The sequence below is a fragment of the Delphinapterus leucas genome, chromosome 3 (assembly GCF_059928025.1).
Source record: "Delphinapterus leucas isolate spDelLeu-1000000601 "Yukka" chromosome 3, BTC_Dleu_Yukka2, whole genome shotgun sequence".
Lineage (NCBI taxonomy): Eukaryota > Metazoa > Chordata > Mammalia > Artiodactyla > Monodontidae > Delphinapterus > Delphinapterus leucas.
The window spans coordinates 133,929,177-133,955,049 of NC_143131.1; the positions used below are offsets into that span (position 1 = coordinate 133,929,177).

Below are 25,873 nucleotides of genomic sequence, written 5' to 3' on the forward strand. Positions count from 1 at the left end.
TTGTCTTGAATTAAAAAAAAAAATCCCTGTAGTTGGAACATAATTTTTTAAACTAGATAAGTCTGGTCCCACTTGTGAAAACTAGTATACAATGTTTAGCAATCTTCTTTGCCCCATAACCTTTATTCAGAGGTCCTGTTAATTTCCCAGAACTCCGCAGAAGTGTCAAAAACATCACCTTCAAAAACAAGCATCCAGCCCTCATGGACCACTTTGGTGTGAGTAGCTCTGAACACCTCCCAAATAACTCAAGCATGAGTTGTTTCAGGGTTTACTCAAATTGAAATTAATTTCCAGTCTTGTTAACTGTTCATGTAAAAATGCTCCTAGTGACTAAAAATATCCTTACCGTTAGCCTTTCTCTAATTCTTCTGGAAAAACCAAAAATTTAATTGAGCTGTGAAAAAGATATAACACAGGAATTGATTCAATATGAAAAAGACCCTTTATCCTTCCAAAACAATTTTAAAAATCAAAGTGGTTTGAGGACAACTTAGCATTTCGGTTGAAACTGGTAACACTCTCAAACAACACTATTATATTTGCAAACTAGCTTTTCTAAGTCAGAAAGCCTCTTTTACTACTCCCTCCCCCTCTTTTTTCCTTTTATTTCCACGCTGCCTCATTCTAAAAATTACATCAGAGAGTCTGCCAGTTGTCTACATAAGTGCCTAGAACTGTGGCACCAATGTAGCCGAAACAGCATAAATCATATGGCAATTGATTTTCTTCCCCTGGTGTCTCCATGGTCCACTCACTACGCCAGCTTCTTCTAACTGCTAAAATACCCATCCTGGTCCCAGGGAAAGCACTTCTATTTCCAGAGCCCTGAGAAACCAGATATACCTATAATGGCAAAATCACATTCACTTCTATTTTCCCATTGTGTAAATAAAAACCTGTACACTCCCATGATTTGAAATCTTTGGGGGCCCTAATGAATATAACATTTGAAGTTGCTTGATTAAAAAAAATGACAATCATGAAATGCTTCCAAGTTAAGTCCTTTAAGTCCCAAATTGGATTTGTTGATTCTAAGTGGTATTCAGCTCTTCTTGACAGCTTTGGTAACTGAGGTAGTAGTGTTTATTCTGTCTCCCCAAGGAGAATTCTTGATAGAAAACAGGATTCATAGGGTCTAAAGAGAATGTACAATTCTAAGGAATAAATTTCATGTTTTGGAGAGAGCTCTGCAATGACCAGAAAGATTGAGCCAGTTTTAGTATAAAAAATTAGGACAATGTTACAGAGGTTGACGGTACACAGATGAGCTAGACTCACTCTACCCAATATCACCGACTGGTTGGAATGCCATGGGAAACTGATGGAAAAATTGTCCTGCTTCATGAAAGGACTCTGGCACAGTGATATCTGGTCACTGTCTTCCACAGTCAAGGGCATAATGCCTTAGAAGGCCACTGGATCCATGACTTAATGAAGGTCATCAATAATGTAGATATTGTCTTCTGCTCGGACAGGCTTCAGAGCTGCATTTTTCAAAGCTCCAATGTGAGAGTCCCTCAACGGAATCACACTACAGAAAGAATAACATGAGTAAGAGAAAAGCAGACCACTTCTCAAGTATGAGCAGTGCACTTGTTTATGTTCAAGCAAGATTGGGTATTTGCATTTCCCAGAACCCCATTCACACAGCCTATGAAATAAATACAAGCTTTCAGAGTTGTGAATATGAAATTTCAGGAAAGTGTTTAATAAGCAGGTAGAAAACCTCAGCAGTAGTTTCTAAAACCTCAGACTGGTCTCCTTCTAGAGTCTCATGTAATAGAATACAAAAATTGAAAATCTAGGGACTTCCCTGATGGTCCAGTGGTAAAGAATCTGCCTTCCAATGCAGGGGATGCAGGTTCGATCCCTGGTCACGGAACTAGGATTGCACATGCCATGGGGCAACTAAGCCCGTGTGCCAGAACTACTGAGCTTGCAGGCCTCAGTGAGAGAGACCTCATGATGCAAACTACAAAGCCCACACACTCTGGAGCCCACGTGCCACAACTAGAGAGAGAAAACCCGTACACCACAACTAGAGAGAAGCCCATGCACTGCAACAAAAGATGCCACATGCCTCAAAGAAGATCCCATGTGTCACAACTAAGACCCGATGCAGCCAAGTAAATAAATAAATATCTTTAAAAAAAACAAAGAAAGAAAATCTAAGAAGACAAACATCAGACATCAAATTGAAGTACTAAACCAGTATACATATTCTCAAAGATGGCTAGGAAATGGTTTGGCTAGTGTTTTTCCAACTGTGGACTGTGACCCTTTAGAGAGGGTTATTAAATCTATTTAGTGCTCTATATCCTGTTTTTAAGATAAATATATATAAGTATACAAAATATCAGAGCATACTGGTATAGTTAAATAGTATTGTTTCATCAAAGTGTATACTAGATCATGGAGTCAAAAATCTTACCATGCCTTAATGGTCAAAATTAGAAAGCCATGGGTTAAATGACTTTTATAACACATATGCTCACACATCAATATGAATAGGTCATTTGTGGAGTTTTGATATTGCTACTCTTTTATAATTTGTCGTGTTTATAGTTACTACTTTTTATTAGTTAAGCCTGCCCAGAAATGATATGAAATGTACTGCATCTTCATTCAGCTCTGATCTTTAAATGGATTAGTCACACATGTGTGGAAACCATTTAGGTGTCAGCAGCTCAAAATGAGTCAATGTGATATAGGTGCACCAAAAATAAATTCATGGGGAAATGCTCATTTTTGGTTTTGTTTTGCTTTGCTTTGCTGTATTATACAGTATTTCCTACAATAAATATTTTCTTTTCTAATTAGGTGACAAAAAGTGAAACTTTAAAAAAACGTTAACAGCAAAAGGACAAAAATAAACTAAAAGGATGCTATCTTTCATGCTTTTCTGCCTGTAGGGAGTATTTTTTTTCTTCCATTCCTGGAAGCAGATAGTCAAAAATTTCTATAAGTATGGGTTTTGGACTCTAAGAGACATAAGATTGAGTCGTTTACCTGCTGTGCGGTGCGACCTTGGATGTTACTAACATCTCTAAACCTGTTTTCCAATCTGTAGACTAAGAATAATAATAGTGCCTATGAAGGGTGTACAGGTTCACTGCTGTGAAGGGCATGACTGCAATAATAAAAGCCAATGTTTATGGAACACTTGCAATATGTTTGGCATAGTTCAAGGCATGTTCTGTGGATTGGCTCATATGATTAACTCAGACATAGGAAACACTATGTAATAACATCCAATGAAAGAGAACTAGGAATAACATCTGGCAGCTTAAGAGGGATGGATTTGGAATCGAAGAAAAACCTGTTTAAAGCCCAAGCTGGACAATCACAGAAAGACAGACAAAATGAAAAGGCACAGGACCATGTCCCAGATGAAGGAACAAAATAAAACCCTGGAAAAACAACTAAATGAAGTGGAGATAGGCAACCTTCCAGAAAAAGAATTCAGAATAATGATAGTGAAGGTGATCCACGACCTCAGAAAAAGAATGGAGGCAAAGGTAAAGAAGATGCAACAAATGTTTACCAAAGGCCTAGAAGAATTAAAGAACAAACAAACAGAGATGAATAATACAATAATTGTAATGAAAAATACACTAGAAGGAATCAATAGCAGAATAACTGATGCAGAAGAACGGATAAGTGACCTGGAAGACAGAATGGTAGAAATCACTGCTGCAGAACAGAATAAAGAAAAAAGAATGAAAAGAAATGAAGACAGCCTAAGAGATTCTCTGGGACAACATTAAATGCAACAGCATTCGGATTATAGGGGTCCCAGAAGGAGAAGAGAGAGAGAAAGGACAAGAGAAAATATTTGAAGAGATTATAATCGAAAACTTCCGTAACATGGGAAAGGAAATAGCCACCCAATTCCAGGAAGTGCAGCAAGCCCCATACAGGACAAACCCAAGGAGAAACACACCAAGATACATAGTAATGAAATTGGCAAAAATTAAAGACAAAGAAAAATTATTGAAAGCCACAAGGGAAAAATGACAAATAACATACAAGGGAACTCCCATAAGGTTAACAGCTGATTTCTCAACAGAAACACTGCAAGCCAGAAGGGAGTGGCATGATATATTTAAAGTGATGAAACGGAAGACCTACAACCAAGAATACTCTACCCGGCAAGGATCTCATTTAGATTTGATGGAGAAATCAAAAGCTTTACAGACAAGCAAAAGCTAAAAGAATTCAGCAACACCAAACCAGCTCTACAACAAATGCTAAAGGTACTTCTCTAATTGCGGAACACAAGAGAATGAAAGGACCTACAAAAACAAACTCAAAACAATTAAGAAAATGGTCATAGGAACATACATGTTGATAATCATCTTAAATGTGAATGGGTTAAATGCTCCAACCAAAAGACACAGGCTCGCTGAATGAATACAAAAACAAGACCCATATATATGTTGTCTACAAGAGATCTACTTCAGACCTAGGGACACATACAGACTGCAAGTGAGGGGATGGAAAAAGATATTCCATACAAATGGAAATCAAAAGAAAGCTGGAGTAGCAATACTCACATCAGATAAAATAGACTTTAAAATAAAGAATGTTACAAGACACAAGGAAGGACACTACCTAATGATCAAGGGATCAATCCAAGAAGAAGATACAGCAATTATAAATATATAGGCACCCAACATAGGAGCACCTCAATATGTAAGGCAAATGCTGACAGCTATAAAAGAGGAAATTGACAGTAACACAATAATAGTGGGTGACTTTAACACCTCACTTACACCGAACATCCAGACAGAAAATTAATAAGGAAACACAAGCTTTAAATGACACAATAGACCAGATAGATTTAATTGATGTTTATAGGACATTCCATCCAAAAACACCATATTACACTTTCTCCTCAAGTGCACATGGAACATTCTCCAGGATAGATCATATCTTGGGTCACAAATCAAGCCTCGGTAAATTTAAAGAAATTGAAATTGTATCAAGCATCTTTTCCAACCACAACACTATGATATTAGAAATAAATTACAGGAAAAAAATGTAAAAAACACAAACACATGGAAGCTAAACAATATGCTACTAAATAACCAAGAGATCACTGAAGAAATCAAAGCGGAAATCAAAAAATACCTAGAGACAAATGACAACAAAAACACGATGATCCAAAATCTATGGGATGCAGCAAAAGCAGTTCTAAGAGGAAAGTTTATAGCAATACAACCCTACCTCAAGAAACAAGAAAAATCTCAAATAAACAATTTAAACTTACATCTAAAGGAACTTGAAAAAGAAGAACAAACAAAACCCAAAGTTAGTAGAAGGAAAGAAATCATAAACATTAGAGCAGAAAAAAATGAAATAGAAACAAAGGAAAAAATAGCAAAGATCAATAAAACTAAAAGTTGGTTCTCTAAGAAGATAAATAAACCTTTAGGCAAGCTCATCAAGAAAAAGAGGGAAAGGACTGAAATCAATAAAATCAGAAAAGAAAAAGGAGAAGTTACAACAGACACCACAGAAATACAAAGCATCATAAGAAACTACTACAACAAACTCTATGCCAATAAAATGGATAACCTGGAAGAAATGACCAAATCCTTAGAAAGGTATAACCTTCCAAGACTTAACCTGGAAGAAATAGAAAATATGAACAGACCAATCACAAGTAATGAAATTGAAACTGTGATTAAAAACCTTCCAACAAACAGAAGTCCAGGACCACATGGCTTCACAGGTGAATTCCATCAAACATTTAGAGAAGAGCTAACACCCATCCTTCTCAAACTCCTCCAAAAAAATTGCAGAGGAAGGAACACTCACAAACTCATTCTACGAGGCCACCATCACCCTGATACCCAAACCAGACAAAGACACTACAAAAAAAGAAAATTACAGACCAATATCACTGATGAATATAGATGCAAAAATCCTCAAAAAAATACTAGCAAACAGAATGCAACAGCACATTAAAAGGATCATACACCATGATCACATGGGATTTATCCCAGGAATGCAAGGATTCTTCAATATATGCAAATCAATCAATGTGATACACCACATTAACAAACTGCAGAATAAGAACCATGTGATCATCTCAATAGATGCACAAAGAGCTTCTGACAAAATTCAACACCTGTGTATGATAAAAACCCTCTAGAAAGTGGGTATAGAGAGAAGGTACCTCAACATAATAAAGGCCATATACCACAAACCCACAGCAACATCATTCTCAATGGTGAAAAACTGAAAGCATTTCCTCTAAGATCAGGAATAAGACAAGGATGTCCAGTCTCGCCACTATTATTCAACATAGTTTTGGAAGTCTTAGCCACAGCAATCAGAGAAGAAAAAGAAATAAGAGGAATACGAATTGGAAAAGAAGAAGTAAAACTGTCACTGTTGGCAGATGACATGATGCTATACATAGAAAATCCTAAAGATGCAAAGTAATCCTTATCAAATTACCAATGGCAATTTTTAAAGAACAAGAAAACTACTAGAGCTAACCAACGAATTTGGTAAAGTTGCAGGAAAAAAAATTAATGCAAAGAAATCTCTTGCATTCCTATACACTAACCACAAAAGATCAGAAAGAGAAATTAAGGAAACAATCCCATTCACCATTGCAACAAAAAGAATAAAATACCTAGGAATAAACCTGCATAAGAAGGTAAAAGACCTGTACTCAGAAAACTGTAAGACATTGATGAAAGAAATCAAAGATGACACAAACAGATGGAGAGATATACCATGTTCTTGGATTGGAAGAATCAATATTGTGAAAATGACTATACTACCCAAAGCAATCTACAGATTCAATGTAATACTTATCAAGTTACCAATGTCATTTTTTACAGAACTAGAACAAAAAATCTTGAAATTTGTATGGAGACACAAAAGACTCCAAATAGCCAAAGCAATCTTGAGAAAAAAAAAACAAAAAACAGATCTGGAATCAGACTCCCTGACTTCAGACTATACTACAAAGCTGTAGTAATCAAGACAATATGGTCCTGGCACAAAAACAGAAATTTAGATCAATGGAACAGGATAGAAAGCCCAGAGATAATAAACTCATGCACCTATGGTCAACTAATCTATGACAAAGGAGACAAGGATATACAATGAAGAAAAGACTGTCTCTTCAATGAGTGGTGCTTGGAAAACTGGACAGCTACATGTAAAAGAATGAAATTAGAACACTCCCTAACACCATACACAAAAATAAACTCAAAATGGATTAAAGACCTAAATGTAAGACCGGACGCTATAAAACTCTTAGAGGGAAACATAGGAAGAACATTCTTTGACATAAATCACAGCAAGATCTTTTCTCACCCACCTTCTAGAGTAATGGAAATTAAAAACAAAAATAAACAAATGGCACCTAATGAAACTTAAAAGCTTTTGCACAGCAAAAGAAAGTATAAACATGACAAAAAGACAACCCTCAGAATGAGATAAATATTTGCAGACAAATCAATGGACAAAGAATTAATCTCCAAAATATATAAACGGCTCATGTACCTCAATATCTAAAAAACAAACAACCCAATCCAAAAGTGGGCAGAAGACTTAGATAGACATTTCTCCAAAGAAGACATACAGATGGCCAAGAAGCACTTGAAAAGCTGCTCAACATCACTAATTATTAGAGAAATGCAAATCAAAACTACAATGAGGTATTACCTCACACCAGTTAGAACGGCCATCATCAGAAAATCTACATTACCATATGACCCAGCAATTCCACTACTGGGCATATACCCAGAGAAAATCATCATTCAAAAAGACACGTGCACCCCAATATTCATTGCAGTGCTATTTACAATAGCCAGGTCATGGAAGCAACCTAAATGCCCATCGACAGATGAATGGATAAAGAAGATGTGGTACATATAGAGAATGGAATATTACTCAGCCATAAAAAGGAATGAAACTGGGTCATTTTTAGAGACGTGGATGGACTTAGAGACTGTCATACAGAGTGAAGTAAGTCAGAAAGAGAAAAACAAATATCGTATATTAATGCATATATGTGGAATCTAGAAAAATGGTATAGATGAACCAGTTTGCAAGGCAGAAATACAGACACAGATGTAGAGAACAAACATATGGACACCAAGGGGGGAAAGTGGGGGCGGGGAGGGATGAATTGGGAGATTGGGATTAACATATATTCACCAATATGTATAAAATAGATAACTAATAAAAACCTGTTGTATAGCACAGGGAACTCCACTTTGCTGTACAGTAGAAACTAACACAACATTGTAAAACAACTATATCTCAAAAAAAAAAAAAAAAAAGTCCAAGCTGGACCAAATGAAGCAGGCTATTTGGATTTGGAAGTAGGCAGAGGTTTCCTACCATTACAGACAGGTGTTTGGGGAAATGACTACATGAATGCATATAAAGAGGATTTCACTTTCCCTGGGCAGTGGGGTAGATTTGCAAAAAATTCAAATGCTATGAGGCCCAACAACTAATGTAAAGGAACAGAGCAGGCTGGGCATGTAACAATGGGGATGGTGGGAAGGGTGGGGAGCTGGAAGCACGTGCCTCAGCCTGTGCCTTTGTATGTCTTCAGCCTGGAGTCATCTTCCTCCAGATCTTTGCAGAACTGCCTTCTGCTCCGTTGGGGCTCACTCACATAGCCTATTGCCTTGCTCTGTATTCCCCATGGCATTTCTCTGCAAGTTCTAAAAATACTCTGCTTATTCATTTATACGTTTCTGTCTGTTTTGTCCATCTCTTTGGAATTTAGTAGGCATTCAATAAACACTCAATAAACAAAGCCCTGAATGAAATCAAATAACAAACCAAACAACCCATTCAAATGTCCCATCAAACAAAATCTGCAATTTAGTTCTCTTGCTCTAGCGGTCAGGTTTGAGGTACTGTTTCTGGAGCAGTTCTGGCGCAATTCCAGGGAAATACAGAGATGCTAAAAATATCACTGGAAGGTTGGACGGCAATGGAGGTGTCCTATATACTAGATTTTTCAGGATCCAGAGTATAAAATGGAGAGTTCAGAAGGAAAAGAGAGGGAGAGAGAAATTATCCTTATTTTTACTAGAGTAAGAATATCAAAAAGCATTGACACAAACTTTCAACCTTACCGTAGTAGCTCCACCTTGCTACTCAGGCAAAAATATCCTAAATTGGGGAAGAAGTGAGAGAAAATTAAACATGTAAGACACAGAGTTCATGAGATTTTTTTTCCAAACAAGTATATTATTACTGTTATTACTTTGATATGAACAAAATCTGTACAGACCTCAGAAGCTGAAAAAATTAATTTATAAGAAAATATTTTTAAAAAGAAGGGGAAAAAAACCAATCTGGACCCTCGCCTGATAACTCCAGGTAACTTTTTTTGAATCTGTAGGAGCCAAATAAGCCCCTTAGTATAAAGTATCTCATGTTTACTAATAGTTTAGTGTATTCACCCACACATCCCAACTTACTTTAATGCAATTATATTTCACTGTAAAAAAAATGGGGGATTGTGTTTCTTCCATAGGTGACAGGTTTTACACACATGCACAACTGGTGGAAGGAGACCAGGAGGCCCTGGATGGGTGCCTTGTGAACCCCTTTGTTCTACTCTTCGCCCTGAAATCATGTATCCCTCTCAATGTCCCATTTGCTTCTTCTGTTAAGTGGGTGTTGTAACACCCTCAACAATTTCACCCCCTATAGGGCCAAAACTTGGTTCTTGAGGGAAGGGGGAAAGGAGGAGTGAACACATCTTATATATTACAATGGTTTGCTGCCTTCCAAACCCCAACTCTACCCAATCAACACTTACTTCTCCACATTTAATTTCTCCTATGGAGAATTTAAATATCATGTTTCTCTGTATGGGACAATAATTTTAAGATAAAGAAAAAATAAAAAAAGAACAAGGTAAAAACCAAGAAAGCTATGTGAAATTCAAATCATGTGGTGTGTAGGGCTACAGGCAGTTTGGCTCAAGAAAACTCCCGCAGGCACAGTCCTGAGGTGACTTACTTTTGCTAACCATGAAAACCAAAAATGTGAGCAATGATACCAAGGCAGTAACACAGACTCCAATGTAGACTCCCTCATTGGTGCTCATCCATGGATCTTGTGCCAGCGTCACAAGCTAAGGAAACATCAGCAGATCAAAAAAAAAAAAAATCTTCTTAGAATTATGGGTAGAAAACATTTCTGAAAATAATGTACACAGACACACTTATCTTTATTGGCCTTTGGCTAGTTCCGGATCATGAGGGGAAGACCAAATAATTTAAAGTTATAACCATGTGGTGAAATTCTAAGACAATGTAGAACTCAAAATGTATTTGGGGTGGTAGAAGTGTTTTATCTCTTGCTTGCGGTGGTATTTACAGAGGTGTATACACTTGTCAAAACTCAAATTGTACACTTCAAATCAGTGTGCTTTATTATATGTAAATTATACCTATTTTAAAAAATTAATAAGCTATTTTCATAAATAATCCTCTTATGATATTAAAAAAGAAAACAACAATTTTTGTTCCTATATAAGTTGACGTGGTGGTGTTATCTCAAGCTATGTGAATGTGTTCAATTATTAAAATTGGCCCTTGATTACAAAACTTTTTTTTTAACTAGAATTCAAGATTCCATCTACGCATTTATAAATGGACTTGAAAGTAGATGCTCATATACATGGCCCTGCTTAACAATTAAAATGTTGCACAACTGGAAAGAAATACAACTTTATTTAAATCTCCTAGTATGGTTCATAAGGGATCATCACCTCCCAGAATAAAACCGAAATACACCATGCATCTTGTTCAGCCCCTTTACATAACTTAACTCTAATCCTAAAGAGGCCCCATGGGGTAGGTATTTTAACAGAAAGGAAGTGAAGATCAGAGAACAAGATTAAGTCTCAAATCTCTTCCTGCATAAGAGTTTAATCTCTGGAGTCAAAATTCCAGCTCTTTTACTTAGTTGCTGTGTGACCCTAGACATGTTATTTATCCTCTCTGAACCTCTGTTTCTCTGTCTGTCAAATGCAGATTAAATAGCGTTCTTGGGAAAGGTAATTTAGGTACTTCCTGATCAACACTATGAGGAACACAAAGGATGGTGATTTACAACATGAGCTGTCCTTGCTTAAAGGGGGAACAGCCAGTGTCTTGGGAGGGAAAAGCTGTGTAATTACCTTACTTGTGGGGGATAAAGTGGTTACATGGAACATGGAGTTACAGGAAGCAGGCTTTGCTTCCTTTTTAAAAATATTATGTTACATGAAAACTGCAGTTTCATTTTAGAATGTGCAGCTAAGCATAAAGAAAGGAAAACAAAAATCAACCATAATCCCAACATCCAGAAACAGCCACTATTACCATTTTTCATTACATACTCTTCTAGAATTTTATCCTAGTGTTTTTCTTAACAGAAGCAGTTACTATATTCAATATATACTACAGTATATACACTACACACACACACACACACACACACACACACACACACACATACACACATTTTTTGGTCATGCTGCACGGCATTTGGGATCTTAGCTCCCCAACCAGGGATCGAACCAGCACCTGCTTCATTGGAAGCGCAGAGTCTTATTAACCACTGGACCGCCAGGGAAGTCCCTACACTATTTTAAAAGTTAGTTTTTTCATTTAACAATCAACACTGTCTTCTCATGTCAGTAAATGCACTGCAGTGACAACATGCTTAATGGCAATAAGCGGGCATGCTTAACTGACTAAGTAATTAATCCCTTATTATTGAACATTTAGGTTGTTTATAACATTTTCATGAGTATAAATAACAGCAATGAACATCTTTTCTTATACATCACGTATTTGTTCAATTCTCTCCCTAATATGGAGTTCAGGAAGTTGATTTACTGGGTCGAAATATATGCTGCTTGGTTTCAGGATACCTGGGAGACACCTTGACATCTTCAGAGTCAAGACACAAAAAGCCCACGATTTTGCCTGTTGTGAACCTGCTTCTACTTGCTGCTAAACATACCTGTCCTGCCGGTAACTGAGGTAAAGAACAATCTCATCGTTCAGAATGTTTGTTTCTTTTTTTCCTAATCCAGCTATAACAATATAACAGTCATTTACATTGTGGCAGTTCTGCTATTTAACAGGCATATACAAATTCAGCACATATCCATCAGAGCAATCAGTGCCCATACCATAAGAGTTGTTAAAATCTTCAATATCATTCCTATGTAGTGGTGCTCTCGTTGTCACTAAGGTATGTAACATAAGGCCATTTGACCTCACACTAAATAACCCCACTTTGCCTGAGCTTGAATTTCACTTACAATGGCCATGCTGCAACTTCTCACCAATTGTGATCAGGATGACGCTCATACCTGAAGCTCTTTAGGTTTGTTGCTTCGAAGAATTATTTGCACATGGTAAAAGGAAAGTTGGTTCACCCAAGGGAGCCAAAAGTAAAGGACCTATTGATAAATTCTTCTAACTTAGAAAGATGAGGTTTTGATGAACATTATAAGAATAAAGTCCCTAAGGTTTTTCTCAATCTAACTGTGGAAAAAGTATGACAACATCCTACAGAATCACAAATTTTTTCAAGATGTTAGGACCTTAATAAGTCATCATATGGGGAGGTTTATGCATAGAAAGACTCAGAAGTGGCCTCAAAATTTCTATATAGGAGGACAATTGGGTTGGAAAAGGATATTAGGGGGCCTATGTTTAAGCAAGCACACTTTCATTTATATAATACTTTTAGTTGGGATGGCCCCCATTCCACCACATCAATTCAAAGCGCGTTACTTCTCTAACGATCACTGAAGCCGTCCTTGGTATGTAACGTTAACGCACGATCCTTGAATTAATTCATTCGTTTTTTCTAATTTTCTGGGCAGGAGAAAGTCTGTAGTGTGTGTGTGTGTGTGCATGTGTGTGTGTGGAGAGAGAGAGTAAAATATCATTTTTCAGGTATTTCTGACAACTAGTGCATCTATATAAACTTTTTAAGTTAATTAAAGCATCCCTATTTAAGAGTCAAATTCTTTTCTTCCTTTATTTGAAATGTGTGGACTAGTCTTACAATAACAATCTCTAAATGTAACTTGCTTCCAGGGAGACATACAAGTGAATCTGGCTAATAAAGTAGGAAGGAATATGCTTACAGTTTGATTGTAATGCCAAAGGGCATCTGGAGACTGGGTCACAGTGCCATACCCATCTGCTCAACAAGAAGGAAAATGAATTAGAAAGACAAAAAGTATAGAATTTTCACTGCAAACACCAAATATATTCACATTGCCTTCTGGTAATGAATGAAAAGTTGAATAATCATATAGCTAAATGCTGTAGGCTTGCAAGAGTTATACCAAGTTACTAACATTTATTCATTTAACCGGTAAGGTTGTGCTTCTTGAACAGTTTTGTCATGGACCCTTCCAAAATGAACCCTTTTTTTTTCTCTCTGTGGAAAAAAATGCACGTACACAGAAAGTTTACCTACAATTTTAGAGGAGTCATAGTGGCCCATTATCAGAACTAGGTTAAAAATTGCCACTTAAATTTATGTAATTAATATTTTCATGACAGCTAAGAAGCTGCCAGTGAGGACGCTCAGAGGCCATTGCACATCCAAAGAGCAGAACCACCCCGTCCAAAATAGTTGTTACATTGGTTTTATATTCAAAATGTGTGTGAAATGTACTAAGATATCTGAAATAGGTGGCATCCAACTCCTACATTATATGCCACAGTGCCTAGACATTGTTGCAGAAGTGCTTTAGAAAATACGTTATATCAGCCCCAAGGCCAAAGTATCTTATACTACCTAAAACCCCAATATAAAAGGATATCATGCCTTAAAGTTTTGAATATCCAAATTTTAATAGTGTTTAAAATATCTCGTTTGTCATACAGAACATATACTGTTGGCCCTCCTAAGCAACTATAGGTCAAATACAGGTTTCTCTTTTTACTGACCACTTTACATCCTTATACCAATTTTTTAAACCCCATTTTATAGATGAGGAAACAGATCTGAAATGGTTAAAGTTTCCAACTCTAGTAAAAGACAATAGCCTCGGCTCATAACCACCACACACATTGCATTCCCATTCGGTGAAAATACTGCAGGTCTTACGAATTCCCTAACTACTGACAAAGCTATAAAAATGTCACTGTCTGGGCTTCCCTGGTGGCGCAGTGGTTGAGAGTCCGCCTGCCGATGCAGGGGACACGGGTTCGTGCCCCGGTCCGGGAGGATCCCACATGCCGCGGAGCGGCTGGACCCGTGAGCCATGGCCGCTGAGCCTGCGCGTCCGGAGCCTGTGCTCCGCAACGGGAGAGGCCACAACAGTGAGAGGCCCACGTACCGCAAAAAAAAAAAAAAAAAAAAAGTCACTGTCCAGTGGCAATGAAACTAGACTAACTATATCCCCCCAAATTTTTACACTTTACATTACTGTATCTACATTTTATTCATTCCGACACTACTTCTTAGAGAGCCAAAGACAATATCTACAGTCTAGGCTCTGTGTATGACTTGTGTTATAACCTTAAGTAAGCACTTCAGGTACAGAATGGGTGATGTTGCAAAAACAGCATAAAAAATAAATAAATAAAAACAACATGGACTTGAGTCAGATAAAACTTGACTTCAGTGCTGACAATGTCCCTTGGCAATGTGACCTTGATCAGGTCCTTTGCATATACATTTATGTATGTATATATGTATATGTATATATTTATATTTCTAGCTGGGGTAACCTTGAACTACAAGCTGTTGATAGCACTTGTCTGTCTCATAAAGTTGTCACATTAGAAGATGCACTAAACACCATATTAGACAAATATCAGCTATTACTATTATGTTATAATGAAAGGAGCAATAGGGGGAGGAACACAGTGCAATGGACTTTCCAAACATCACGTCCTTCCTTCTTCACAAACACGCAAAATGAGGAATGCAACAACTGCCCATGGGCACGCAGCTAGTAACTGGCAGTTGAAGTGGAAGCTATCAATCCCCAAAGCAGAACTAAAGAGCCTCCCCAGTCTGGCAATGGCAATAAGGAAGGTCTGCCCTAAAAGAATTAAATGAGGTAATATATGACAGTTTGCTGGCACATCCATCTGTCAAAGGGTGGGTAGCAGGCCATATGATGCCCAAACTTCCTTCCAGATTAACATTCTTTGCTTTGTGAGGCTTTAACCCATGGAATTCTGACTGGGGCACTGTAAGGATTTGTCTGGAGAGCCTCACAGACACTGACAAGATGGCAGCAGTCACAGAAGTCATGGGGACACAGCTGCTCCAATGTCTCTTCCATTCTGGAAAGCTCTACCTTGATCAGGTTTTAGTGACATATTTTAGAGAACGATTCTCCACTCCTACTTTCTTCTTCCTCATCGCATAAAAGTGTGGGTTGCAGCTGCTCCTACTGCTGTTACTTTGTATTTTAACCTACTTTCACTTTGTTTCTGTGCCTGGAAACAGTTCACACTAAGGAGTCCACTTTCAAAACCAAATGTCACCATTAGCTAATCCCAAGTGAATTGGTCCCTCTCTGAGTTTCACTTTGGCTCCATTTTAAACTAACCAGCTTGCAGGAATGACTGGCAAAAGGTAGGCCATACTGGGGGTCCACTACAGATTGGCAACTCCTGAGCACGATGAGTCATGTGCACGAGGAGTCTTGCAAAGCTTCACCTTGTTTGGATGTATCACAGGCACAAGGACACATAAGCTAGCTCTGCATTACAAAGGGGTTCTGCATGTGGCACTCCCCAAATTTACCACCATAGGTAACAGAGGTAGCTGGTAAAGATGACAGGACTCAGCATCACCTTTCTCCATCACAGGAAAGACAGGTCAATCTTACATCTCAAAAGAATATGTACCTACCCAAATTGGGGAGAGTGGGGAAGACTTTTGTTAATTAGTAATTAAATTAATATTTAATTCCTTGAGGTCCCTTTAAGGTGACAGTACTGTCCAATGTCTGAGTCTTGGTAACGAGCCTCAAAGCAATGTTCCTGGTACCTTGGCTCCTTCTGCAGTGGGGTGGAATAGCAGAATCTCAGTGGGGCATGCCTATTTGGTGCCAGTGTCATGTGTCCTCAACCGATCTCAAAGTGTCCATGTGAAATGAAAACTTGACAAGGCAGAAGGGGAGCCTCCTGGCTCTACATAGCCTCTGGGTCTTAGAGGAAGCATAAACACAGGTGACCAGTTTGGTCCGGACCAGCGTAGTTTGGATTTAAGTGTTTTAAGGCTCTGGCCCAAGGGAGTAAGCCCAATACTAAGTTTGAAGTCAAAGCTGGTTCATTTAGTTTAGAAAAATACTGATATATATGTGGATGTTCCCAAATCATATAAGCTGTCTATGCCGCTCAGTTGTATGTATTTCTGGACATTCTAAGTAATAGTCATAATTGCCACTAAATCTATCACTTACCTTTTAACTGTGTCCCAAGATCTTTATCTCATTTAATCCTTGCAAGAATTCTACAAAATCAGTAACATTCCATCCATTTTACAAAGGATAAAAACTGATTCAAAGAGGGTAAGACGTTTGTTCAAGTCGCATAGCTGACTGGAGTAGCCAGTGTTGGCACTCAGGGCAGATCTGTCTCATTCCAGAATATGTTTTCTTAACAATGTGCCGATGTTCATCAAAATTTGAAAGCTCCCAGGTGTTCAGGAAAGAAACGGAAGTTACCTGTTGAGCAAGAGTGTGATGGGGAGCCGGTTATATTTGTTTCTTGCTGTGTGGTAGGCTGGGTTTCCGCTCTCTGCGTAGTAGAAGATAAAGAAGCTACTGGAATGACAAGAATGGAAGAATGGTGTTCAATTTGTGGAGGAAAATTTCTACCCCGAAGAAAAATAAAAAACAAAACTAAAATCAGGAGTTACCCTTTGACTCTTTCTTAGAAAATATTCAAGGATGGCCTTCAGGCAGTATACTGCCACATAGGTATTTCATTATCATGAATAAATCTGATCTAGAGAATGATCTGGAGAGCTTATCAATAGACAGAATTATTTCATTTTTTATACTCCTAGGATCCCTCTGGCCTACAACAGTGCATCTTATGTAGGACACCCAATTAAACTTTTATTCATACCAATGACGTTGCACTTTTGTGGACCAGGGCCTTGAGGCACTAATCCACTCTCCCCGCTTCACAAGAACCCCAATCTGGTTTTCCTCACCTTACTCAAGTTCCTAATTATCCATCTGCACATCTTTCCAGGGAGATGCACACACTGACCAGCATGGAAAACATACTGAGAATATTTAATTCCTTGAGGTCCCTTTAAGGTGACAGTACTGTCCAATGTCTGAGTTTTGGTAATGAGCCTCAAAGCAATGTTCCTGGTACCTTGGCTCCTTCTGCAGTTGTGTTTTGGTCACTCTTTTTATAAGACTGATTTCCTGTGTTATCTGATTCATCTTCCATTTCTCACCAAAAAGCTTCACCAAGAGTTCTCAGGGTTATGTTTCCTTTTCCTTTCTTGAAATCTCTTCTTTATTTTCTATCAGACATTTCACTTTACCTGAGAGTTGACCACTTGCCTCTTAATAAGATCTTTACATCCCTTCCTCTTAGAGCACCACAGAAAATCAGAGCAAGTTAGTGGTGCTGGCTGGACAAGAGTTCCCAAACCTGGGCTTTCCTCATTGCCTCTCACTGGTCTTTCTATTTCCACTCCCCCACCATGGTCTTCACATTTCAACATCATCTCTTCTCTTGTTTTGAACTGTCTTTTGTTTTTGGTGGGGTTTGTTTGTTTGTTTTTGCTTTTCTCTAATGCTCAAATCTGTAACAGGATGTGGCTCTCTTTAGGAACTATAGGAATTAAGAACAGGATGAATCAGAAAGTCAGATGATCAGTGTCTTCAGTCAACTTAAATCCATGCAAAAGACCTCTTGAGCTTAACTTCATCCGCTAGTTTGGGTCTTTGTGGTCATCTTTCTTTTCTCCTCTGCTCCTACAACTTTATATCCAACCAGTGCATGAGTATTTTAGGCAACTAGCATGGACGGGGCACAGAGCACAGAGAGGGAATGGATGTAAAGATAAATTCCCCTGCCCTGGATCTGCTCCAGTGTTCACCTCCTTTCTATACTGTAAAGTTCAACTCTAAACTCAAACTCTTTAGGAAACTATCAGGATGCCTATGAGACTCAACTAATACTATCCCCCAGGAGGTCACATAAACCAACACTTTCCTTCTGAAACTCTGCTTTAAACAAAGGCCGTAACTTACACATGTTCACCAAACAAGGAGCACTAAGCCACCCACCTCTGCAGGCACAAACTATTAAGAAGCTAAATCAATATTGAGAAAGTCAACAGATGCTCTAGTGTGTTCGCTGCCTGGAACAAAACTATTTTTCTTACAAAGTTTTATGGCTCTAAAATCCCAGTTTTAACCTAAAGACGTCTCTTTAAAACTCAGTTCAAAGTCCAATCCTTCAGATCCCTCCTGGTTGAATATAGACATGGTTCAACGGGAATGAAGGGAAATCGATATGTTCCATCAGACTTTTTCGGCTAAAAGGTTGTGACATTTGTGTTATTCCTCAGGATCCGGAGCCACTTTAAAGTGCCAAAGGGTTGTGGAGGCTTTGAGAACCTCCACTAAAAATTTACATTTTTAATCCGAAAAATAGAAAGTTTGAACCTAAACATGTCCTCAGAGTGGCAAGCTATTTCCCCAGCTTTAAGTCAAATTATTCTCCACTTGTATTAACCTAAACTTTAATCTAATATAAAGTTGAACTATGAACTATGTAGCCAGAATTGAAAAAACAAACGTGTGCACTCTAAATCCCATAAGTCCTTAAATCTGATGTTTACTTTGTCATCAGTATAAATAGCATTGCTCTGCTACATAAATAAATTAAAGGATGCCAGAAGCAAAACTGTGTAAGTCACTGACACCCTGAAAAGACAGGGTAATTGTATGAAGGCTTTTCCAGTGAGAATGCCAGATCAGGACAAATTCATCCAAACATAAGCTCTATGTTCATAATAGAAGGCAGCAAAGGCCCAACATTCAGATTAAAGGGGACAATCTTGACTCAGCCATTTTCTATTCGTATGACTGTCAGCACTGAACTTAGACTCTGTGCCTCGGTCCTCACAAATATAACCTAGGATTGAATCACACCTACAAGGCGTAGGATTGTCATAAGAATGAAGTGGCTTAATACTTGTAAAGCAGTTAGCGTGGTTCTAGAGTAAACATTAACTTCACTGAAATCTTATCCTCAAGTGTTGGGTGAGACTTCAGAATGGATTAAATGATCTCTATTCAGAGCTCCTTGTAAGGACAGAATCTCGTTCACCTGACCCTGTTCTGGCATTCCCTATTTTTCCTCATAAGTCTGTGTTCAACTGGGCCAAATCCCCACCATCCTCCTTAGATGTCCAAGATCAGTGGTCTGCCTTTTTTATTTCTTTTTTTTTTTTTTTTTTGCTATTAATGAATTCCTTTGAGAATCTGATAAAAAGCTATAGGGTCCCCTCACTATGAAGATGTTTATACATACAAAAGGTGAATATAACATGGGACGGAGGTTCACAGATTCTGTGAAGCCAGGTTTGGAAGCCTGTTCAAATCCTTACCCCAGATTGCACTTCTGCCTTAACACAACACCCTGGATGGTCTATATCCTCCCTTTTAAAGCCTTCTGGGCTCAGAAGCACATCTGTTTACCTGGCTGGAGGTTCTCTGTGGGTGCTGGCACTGGAAGAGCAGAGGTAGAGGCCCTCGTTGTTGTTGGAGCAGTGGTGACCATCGTTGTTGGTAGAGCAGTAGTGGTCGTCACTGGTGGTGGAGTAGTAGTAGTGGTAGTTGGTGGAGTAGTAATGGTGATCGTTGTTGATGGAGTAGTATTAGTGGTGGTAGTTGGTGGTGGAGCAGTAGTGGTCGTCATTGGTGGTGGAGTAGTAGTGGTGGTAGTTGGTGGTGGAGTAGTAGTGGTGGTCATTGGTGGAGTAATAGTGGTCATTACTGTTGTCGTAGGTGGAGCTAGAAATCAACATGAAAGCAAGGATTCATCAAGCAGCAGGAAACAAGAGTCGTGTGCTGGGCCTGTGCACCAACACAACCACTGGGACTGTCCCCAGTCAGAAGTGAGCACTTATCTCTCATGAACTCGGAGTTCTCCTCATTGGTCAACTAGAATATGTGACTGAGGAGGGAGTGAAGACATGTTCACAACAAGGAAACAGCTGCATTGAAAGGAGTATATATGGGGAGGTTTGGAGATAAAAAAATGACACCTGGGATTTGTATCGAAGCCCTTTGAAAAGACTAGTCCCGCATATCAGATTTATGTATCTTCATAAACGTCCGTGAGGTAGGGAAAAAAGTCTAGAGCCCGAAGCCATGTTTGTCCTCAGTGGCGTGTGACTAGGACCTAAATAGTAGTTCCCAAGAACCAGAATATTTACCAAACAAATAGCATTCCGTTCAGTCAGTCCTAAGGGTACCCTCCCAACAGACCTGCATCCTAAATGTGGATTAATTCACACCATTAACAAACGCTAGATAACACAGATGCCTTGTGCATTTGGTTTGAAGGTGGACTAGACCTTTTAAGGTTCCTTCCTTCCTAAGGGATAATAACAAAAGGTAATGACTCTGTCTCTTTCCAGAGTCAGAAATGGTATAGGACTCCAAACCACTTACTGAAGTCCTCAGAGCTACCCAGAGAAAGAACTACAACTAGGATTAACCCAAAACACAGTGCCTGGCACAAAAGCAGAAATTGCAGGATTGAATCAAGAATGTGTACTTTTTTCTCACCAGGCATCTTTTTTGCCCACAAGAAGTATTCTTAAATTTCAACTCTACTAACTATAAATTAGAAGCTCAAATCTCTTGAATAGGAGACAATTGGTGTGAAAACTCTTTTGAGGGATTGAAGTCAATTTAATTTGGAAACTAACTAATTTTTGCCTTAAAGAAGAAAAACGTTTTTTTCAACAAATATTTAGGAGTGTCTATTATGTACAAGGCATTAGTAAATGTTTTAGGCTTTGGGGGTCCTGTGATCTCAGTGGTAATTGCTCAACTCTGTCAGTGTGAAAACAGCCATAGACAGTATACAAACTAATGGGTGTGGCTGTGTTCCAATAAAACTTTATTTATAAAACTGTTGGTGAGCCTGTTTTATAATCTGATCTGGTCCTAGAGCTACAGTTTGCTGACCCTGCTCTAACAGTGTAGTTAGAGGTTTTTAAGAAGAGTGCAATCCAATCCCCTCCCTTCAGTTTGAGATCAAATCTAGAGAAAAAAGGAAGCAAGCAAAAAAGTCTGATCAAAGGCTATAAAAAGGAAGAAACCTAATTGGCTTGTTTAACTAATGTGTCTTCCTCAGTGGTAAGTATTTTCTGAGGAAGAATCTAGGAAACTAAGGGTAGAGGAGCTGCTGAGGAAGAGCCCTAACAGAAGGTTGAAAAGTAAGCTGATTCTGTGAAAAGTGCAAGAAAACTTAAGCAAAAAATTGGATTGGAGGCAGAGAGTCACTTTGGCTCAGTTACGGACCCGTTTCCCACTGGACAGAGCAGTGGCTTTGTAAATATTCATCTATTAAAGAATTTCTAAGCCCTCTAAAAGTCCCCTACTGGGACCTCCCTGGTGGCTCAGTGGTTAAGAATCCACCTGCCAATGCAGGGGACAAGGGTTCGAGCCCTGGTCTGGGAAGATCCCACATGCCGCCGAGCAACTAAGCCGGTGCGCTACAACTACTGAGTCTGCGCTCTAGAGCCTGCAAGCCACAACTACTGAGCCCGCAAGCCACAACTACTGAAGCCTGCGTGCCTAGAGCCCGTGCTCCGCAACAAGAGAAGCCACCACAATGAGAAGCCCACGCACTGCGATGAAGAGCAGCCCCGCTCTCTGCAACTAGAGAAAGCCCGTGCGCAGCAACGAAGACCCGACACAGCCAAAAGTAAATAAATTAAAACAAAACAAAAAGAAACAAAAAAGTCCCCTACTAATTTCTTTCTCTATCCTTTTTCAAAAATATTCAGCCAGACCAATCAGATTATTTCACAACTCCAAGAATAATCTCTTCTCCACACGTTGCCTCGTCACATGTCTACAGTGCCAGCCTCTTTTGGCGTCCTTAAATTGCCTCCTACATATAGGTTCCCCAGAGTCAGCTATTTGCTGCATCAGAATTGACCTTATTTTACCTGCCTTTATAAAGGACACAAGCCAAGTACAAAAGTTGGGAGATTGCAATATCAAGTTCATTTAAATCAAAAAAGAGTCATAGCTTATGAAGGCCACAGGTATTGGATTCTGTTGTCAATAGAAGACTTTAGTGGGAGAAGATTCATTAGGAAAGAGCATCAGAAACCAGGAAATCCTGAAGAACCTGCTCCTTTCATCAAATGGCAAGAAAAATTAGGATGTCTACATCAAGATGGAAAAATGTAAACTTCCCAGATTTTTGGATTTTATGAAATTCTTAAAATCAACAGGTGAACGTTATTGAGATGCAAATGTTTTCATACTGCAATAAAGCCATTTTATTTTTTCAACAGTCAATTTAGTGATACGGTGTGAAATATGCTTCAAAAAATCCAAGAAAGGACAGAGGGAGGGGGTGAAACTATATAGGCTTATACAATGTACATGCAACAAGACTGAATCGATGATTGTTAAAGCCAAATGATACATCTACTTGACAGGACCTTATATTACCTATTTTATATGTATGAATTCTCTATAAGTCTTAAAATGTTAAGACAGGACACTTGAGAATTCTTCTAAGACATAACCTCAGAGAAAAGGGCAGTTCTTCAAGTGGAATAAATTTACCTCCATAAAAATGTTCACTATATTTCACTGTGGAACAGTGAATGCTTTTTCATGAACCAACTAGCATTTTTGAAGCACTGCTTTAGGAGGTAGTTTGCTGACTGGGAAGATCTCTAGACTATGGTCTTGAATCAAGGTTAGTCTTTTTTTTTTAAATTAATTTATTTTTTATTTTATTTATTTTTGACTGTGTTGGGTCTTAACACTTCATTCTACACAAATAGAAGTTACTCTATTCCAAAAGTTATTAGAAAACAAGATTATAGGAACCTCCTCTTTCCCTAATAAAGGAAGACAGTTAACATCAAACAGAAAACTCTTATCTCTGGGAACCCACAGGAAGTAATCAAAGGAAGGAGGAAGACAAGCTCACCTGGCTTTATACTCAAGTCTAGGGTGATTTTTATATCATTGAACCACCCTCTCTTCTCAACACGGCAACAATACAAGCCACTGTCAGCCTGGGCTGCATTCTCTATGGTCAAAGACACATCCCCTTCACCAATGTTTCCGTTTAGCTTATAACGTTTGTCCTTCTGAAAGGTGACACTGTATCCGTTAGTCCAGATAATGTCACTTCCGCAGCGAGTTAAAGGACATGCCCCTTGGCCCCAGCACATGCTCGTGACTTCTCCACCATAGGTGCAGGGTAGCCTGACAGACTGACCCTCCACTCCAGTCACTCGTGGGTAAGACGTTACACCATCTGTAAATAAAGAGAAACCTGAGCATGAGGTCTCAATATTTTAACTTTAATTTCATTCTCATTTTTTTTCTTTATATAGCTTCTTTGGTTTGTAATCATCTGACTATATCTTGAGTTTTAAAATTTAGTATAAGCATTTTTCTATGTTAACATATTCTTTAGCAGCGTTACTATTTACTAGATATATTTGTAGATAAAACATCTTATAAACGTTTTTCTGTATTCAGGATTATTTCCTAATAGGAAAAGATTTCCAAGAAAGAAAGTATCGGGATAAAAGGCAGAAATATATTCAGTCTCTTGGTGAATATGACCAAATTTCTTTCCAAAAGGTTTGAAACAAATGATACTCCAGTAATGCATGAGTGTGTGTGTACTTCATCCTGTGTTTGACAGGTATCTGCTTATTTAATAGGTAATACATACATGCGGCTTTTCCTCTCCCCTAGATTCAATCACTGTCTCAGTTGAAATTTGTTTTAAAAAGTCTATTGCATTTAAAGTTTTGATTTTCAATTTTTATTGCAATTTTTAAAATTGCTATTGCAAATAAAGTCACCTCACAACCCCTCTCTTACTTAAAAAAAAAAAAATCAGAGCTAATGTTTTACTTAAAGCAGCATTGACTAGAAGGCAGAAGCCTAGTAAACTCTTTAGAAATCAGTTCTTAGAAAAAAGGGTTTATAATAGTTTCAGGAGGAACTGAGGCTTATCATGCTTTACGATCAATCCAAAAAATTTAAGCAGGGATCCTTTCTCGTGAGTTGATGACAGCCCTGCAATGCAGGTGGTAAGGTCCACTTACCCAGGTGAAACCAAAAAATCGGAGAATATTCGATCAAATACTAAATTTTGCCTCTTAAAAACAAAGAGACAGGAAAACTCTCTCCTGTGGCAGTGGCTTAAAAAACCCTGAATTGCCAAATGCAGTCTGGGTGGTCCTTGAAAGAAATCTGAGATTCAACAGTTAATCATAGTTAGGACTGAGCTGTGAGTTTGGGAAATGCTCTGCGAATAAAACACTCATTGTTACATAAATTAAGAGTCTGTATTTTTCACTGGAATTCTGATAATATTTAATTTTGCTTAATGTCATTTTTGGACTACAAAGGTAATACATGCTAATTATAAAAATTTAAGTTTTAGAAGTATAATTTAAAAATGTACTTTCCTCACATTCCCACCTCTAGAGATTGTTTTTAAAACTTAAGATATGTCTATTTCTAAAATTTTTCCCTATCTCACAGAATGTTTTGAATTAACATATTTTTCTTTTTAAATTTTTTTTTTGGCCACACCGGGAGGCATGTGGGATCTTAGTTCCCCAACCAGGGATCAAACCCTCGCCCCCTGCTTTGCAGTCACGGAATCTTAATCACTGGACTGCCAGGAAAGTTAAAATATTTTCTTTTTAAAAGAAATAGTTGCACATGGTTAAAAAAAATCAAACGGCACAAAATGGTACAATAAAGCACTCGTCTCCTTCCCACCCTATCCCCTTTTCTTCTTCCCGTCCCCTTCCACACTGTGACAACAACTGTTACTCTTTGCTACATACACTTGAGTAGTTCATGCATACACAACCATCTACCTACTCCTTTTTTTGGTTTCAACACAAATGGCAGCACATGTCATCCTGTACTGCATCATGCCTTGTTCACCTACCCATAGATTTTGTAATTCTTAGCACTTATGCAATTTCTTTGGTTTAAGGTGTCACCCTGGTTCTTTGGTCACTAGTTGACCTCATTACCTTCCAACAAACCCCAAGAACACCTACCCTCACCCACCACACCCACACCCCCCCCATACTCCCCCTTCCTCAGCACTTCCAAAGAACAGCCCACCTATTCACTTACCTGTCAGAAGGAGTATGAGGCCCAGGATGGCTACCCACGGATGCATGATGGTATCGGCCTGAAGGAAAGACAGAGCACGCTGGTTGGTGTGCCCCCAAACCAGATGGTATCAGAACGAGTCTTAATTCTCAGATTGCAACTTCTCCTTTCACCCTGATGGGGGGAATCACATAAGACTACCTGCTGGAAACAAGACCATGCAAAGGCTTCAGGTCTGCTGGCTCCAGGTGACTGAGGGCTCTGCCCCTTCCAACAGAAAGGCAAAGGTGTCCTCTGAAGCAGTCCCCTCTTCCCCAGCTCCTTTCCTATACTTGGAGTCCAAACTGACTCCAGGTGCTGACAGAGGAGATAAGGGAGCAAACAGGAAGGAAACCAGAGGCCGGCTTAGCCAAGGACACCAGAGCAAAGACCAGACTTCCCGTGGCAAAGGTGCACTTACCCTTTGCCTCGAAGATGAGAGTCAGC

General features: G+C 38.7%; 1 protein-coding gene across 1 annotated transcript; it reads right to left on the reverse strand.

Annotated features, from left to right (window-relative positions):
- HAVCR1 (hepatitis A virus cellular receptor 1) lies at positions 1-25,548 on the reverse strand. The gene is made up of 8 exons (XM_022590236.3): positions 25,409-25,548; positions 23,217-23,549; positions 19,724-20,038; positions 16,715-16,813; positions 13,160-13,215; positions 10,024-10,138; positions 9,129-9,165; positions 1-1,534 (listed from the first exon to the last, which is right to left on the reverse strand). Exons 1-8 carry the CDS (start codon positions 25,452-25,454, stop codon positions 1,432-1,434), a joined length of 1,104 nt encoding a protein of 367 aa, XP_022445944.2. The 5' UTR covers positions 25,455-25,548; the 3' UTR covers positions 1-1,431.
- Between the last annotated feature and the right edge of the window lie 325 nt (positions 25,549-25,873).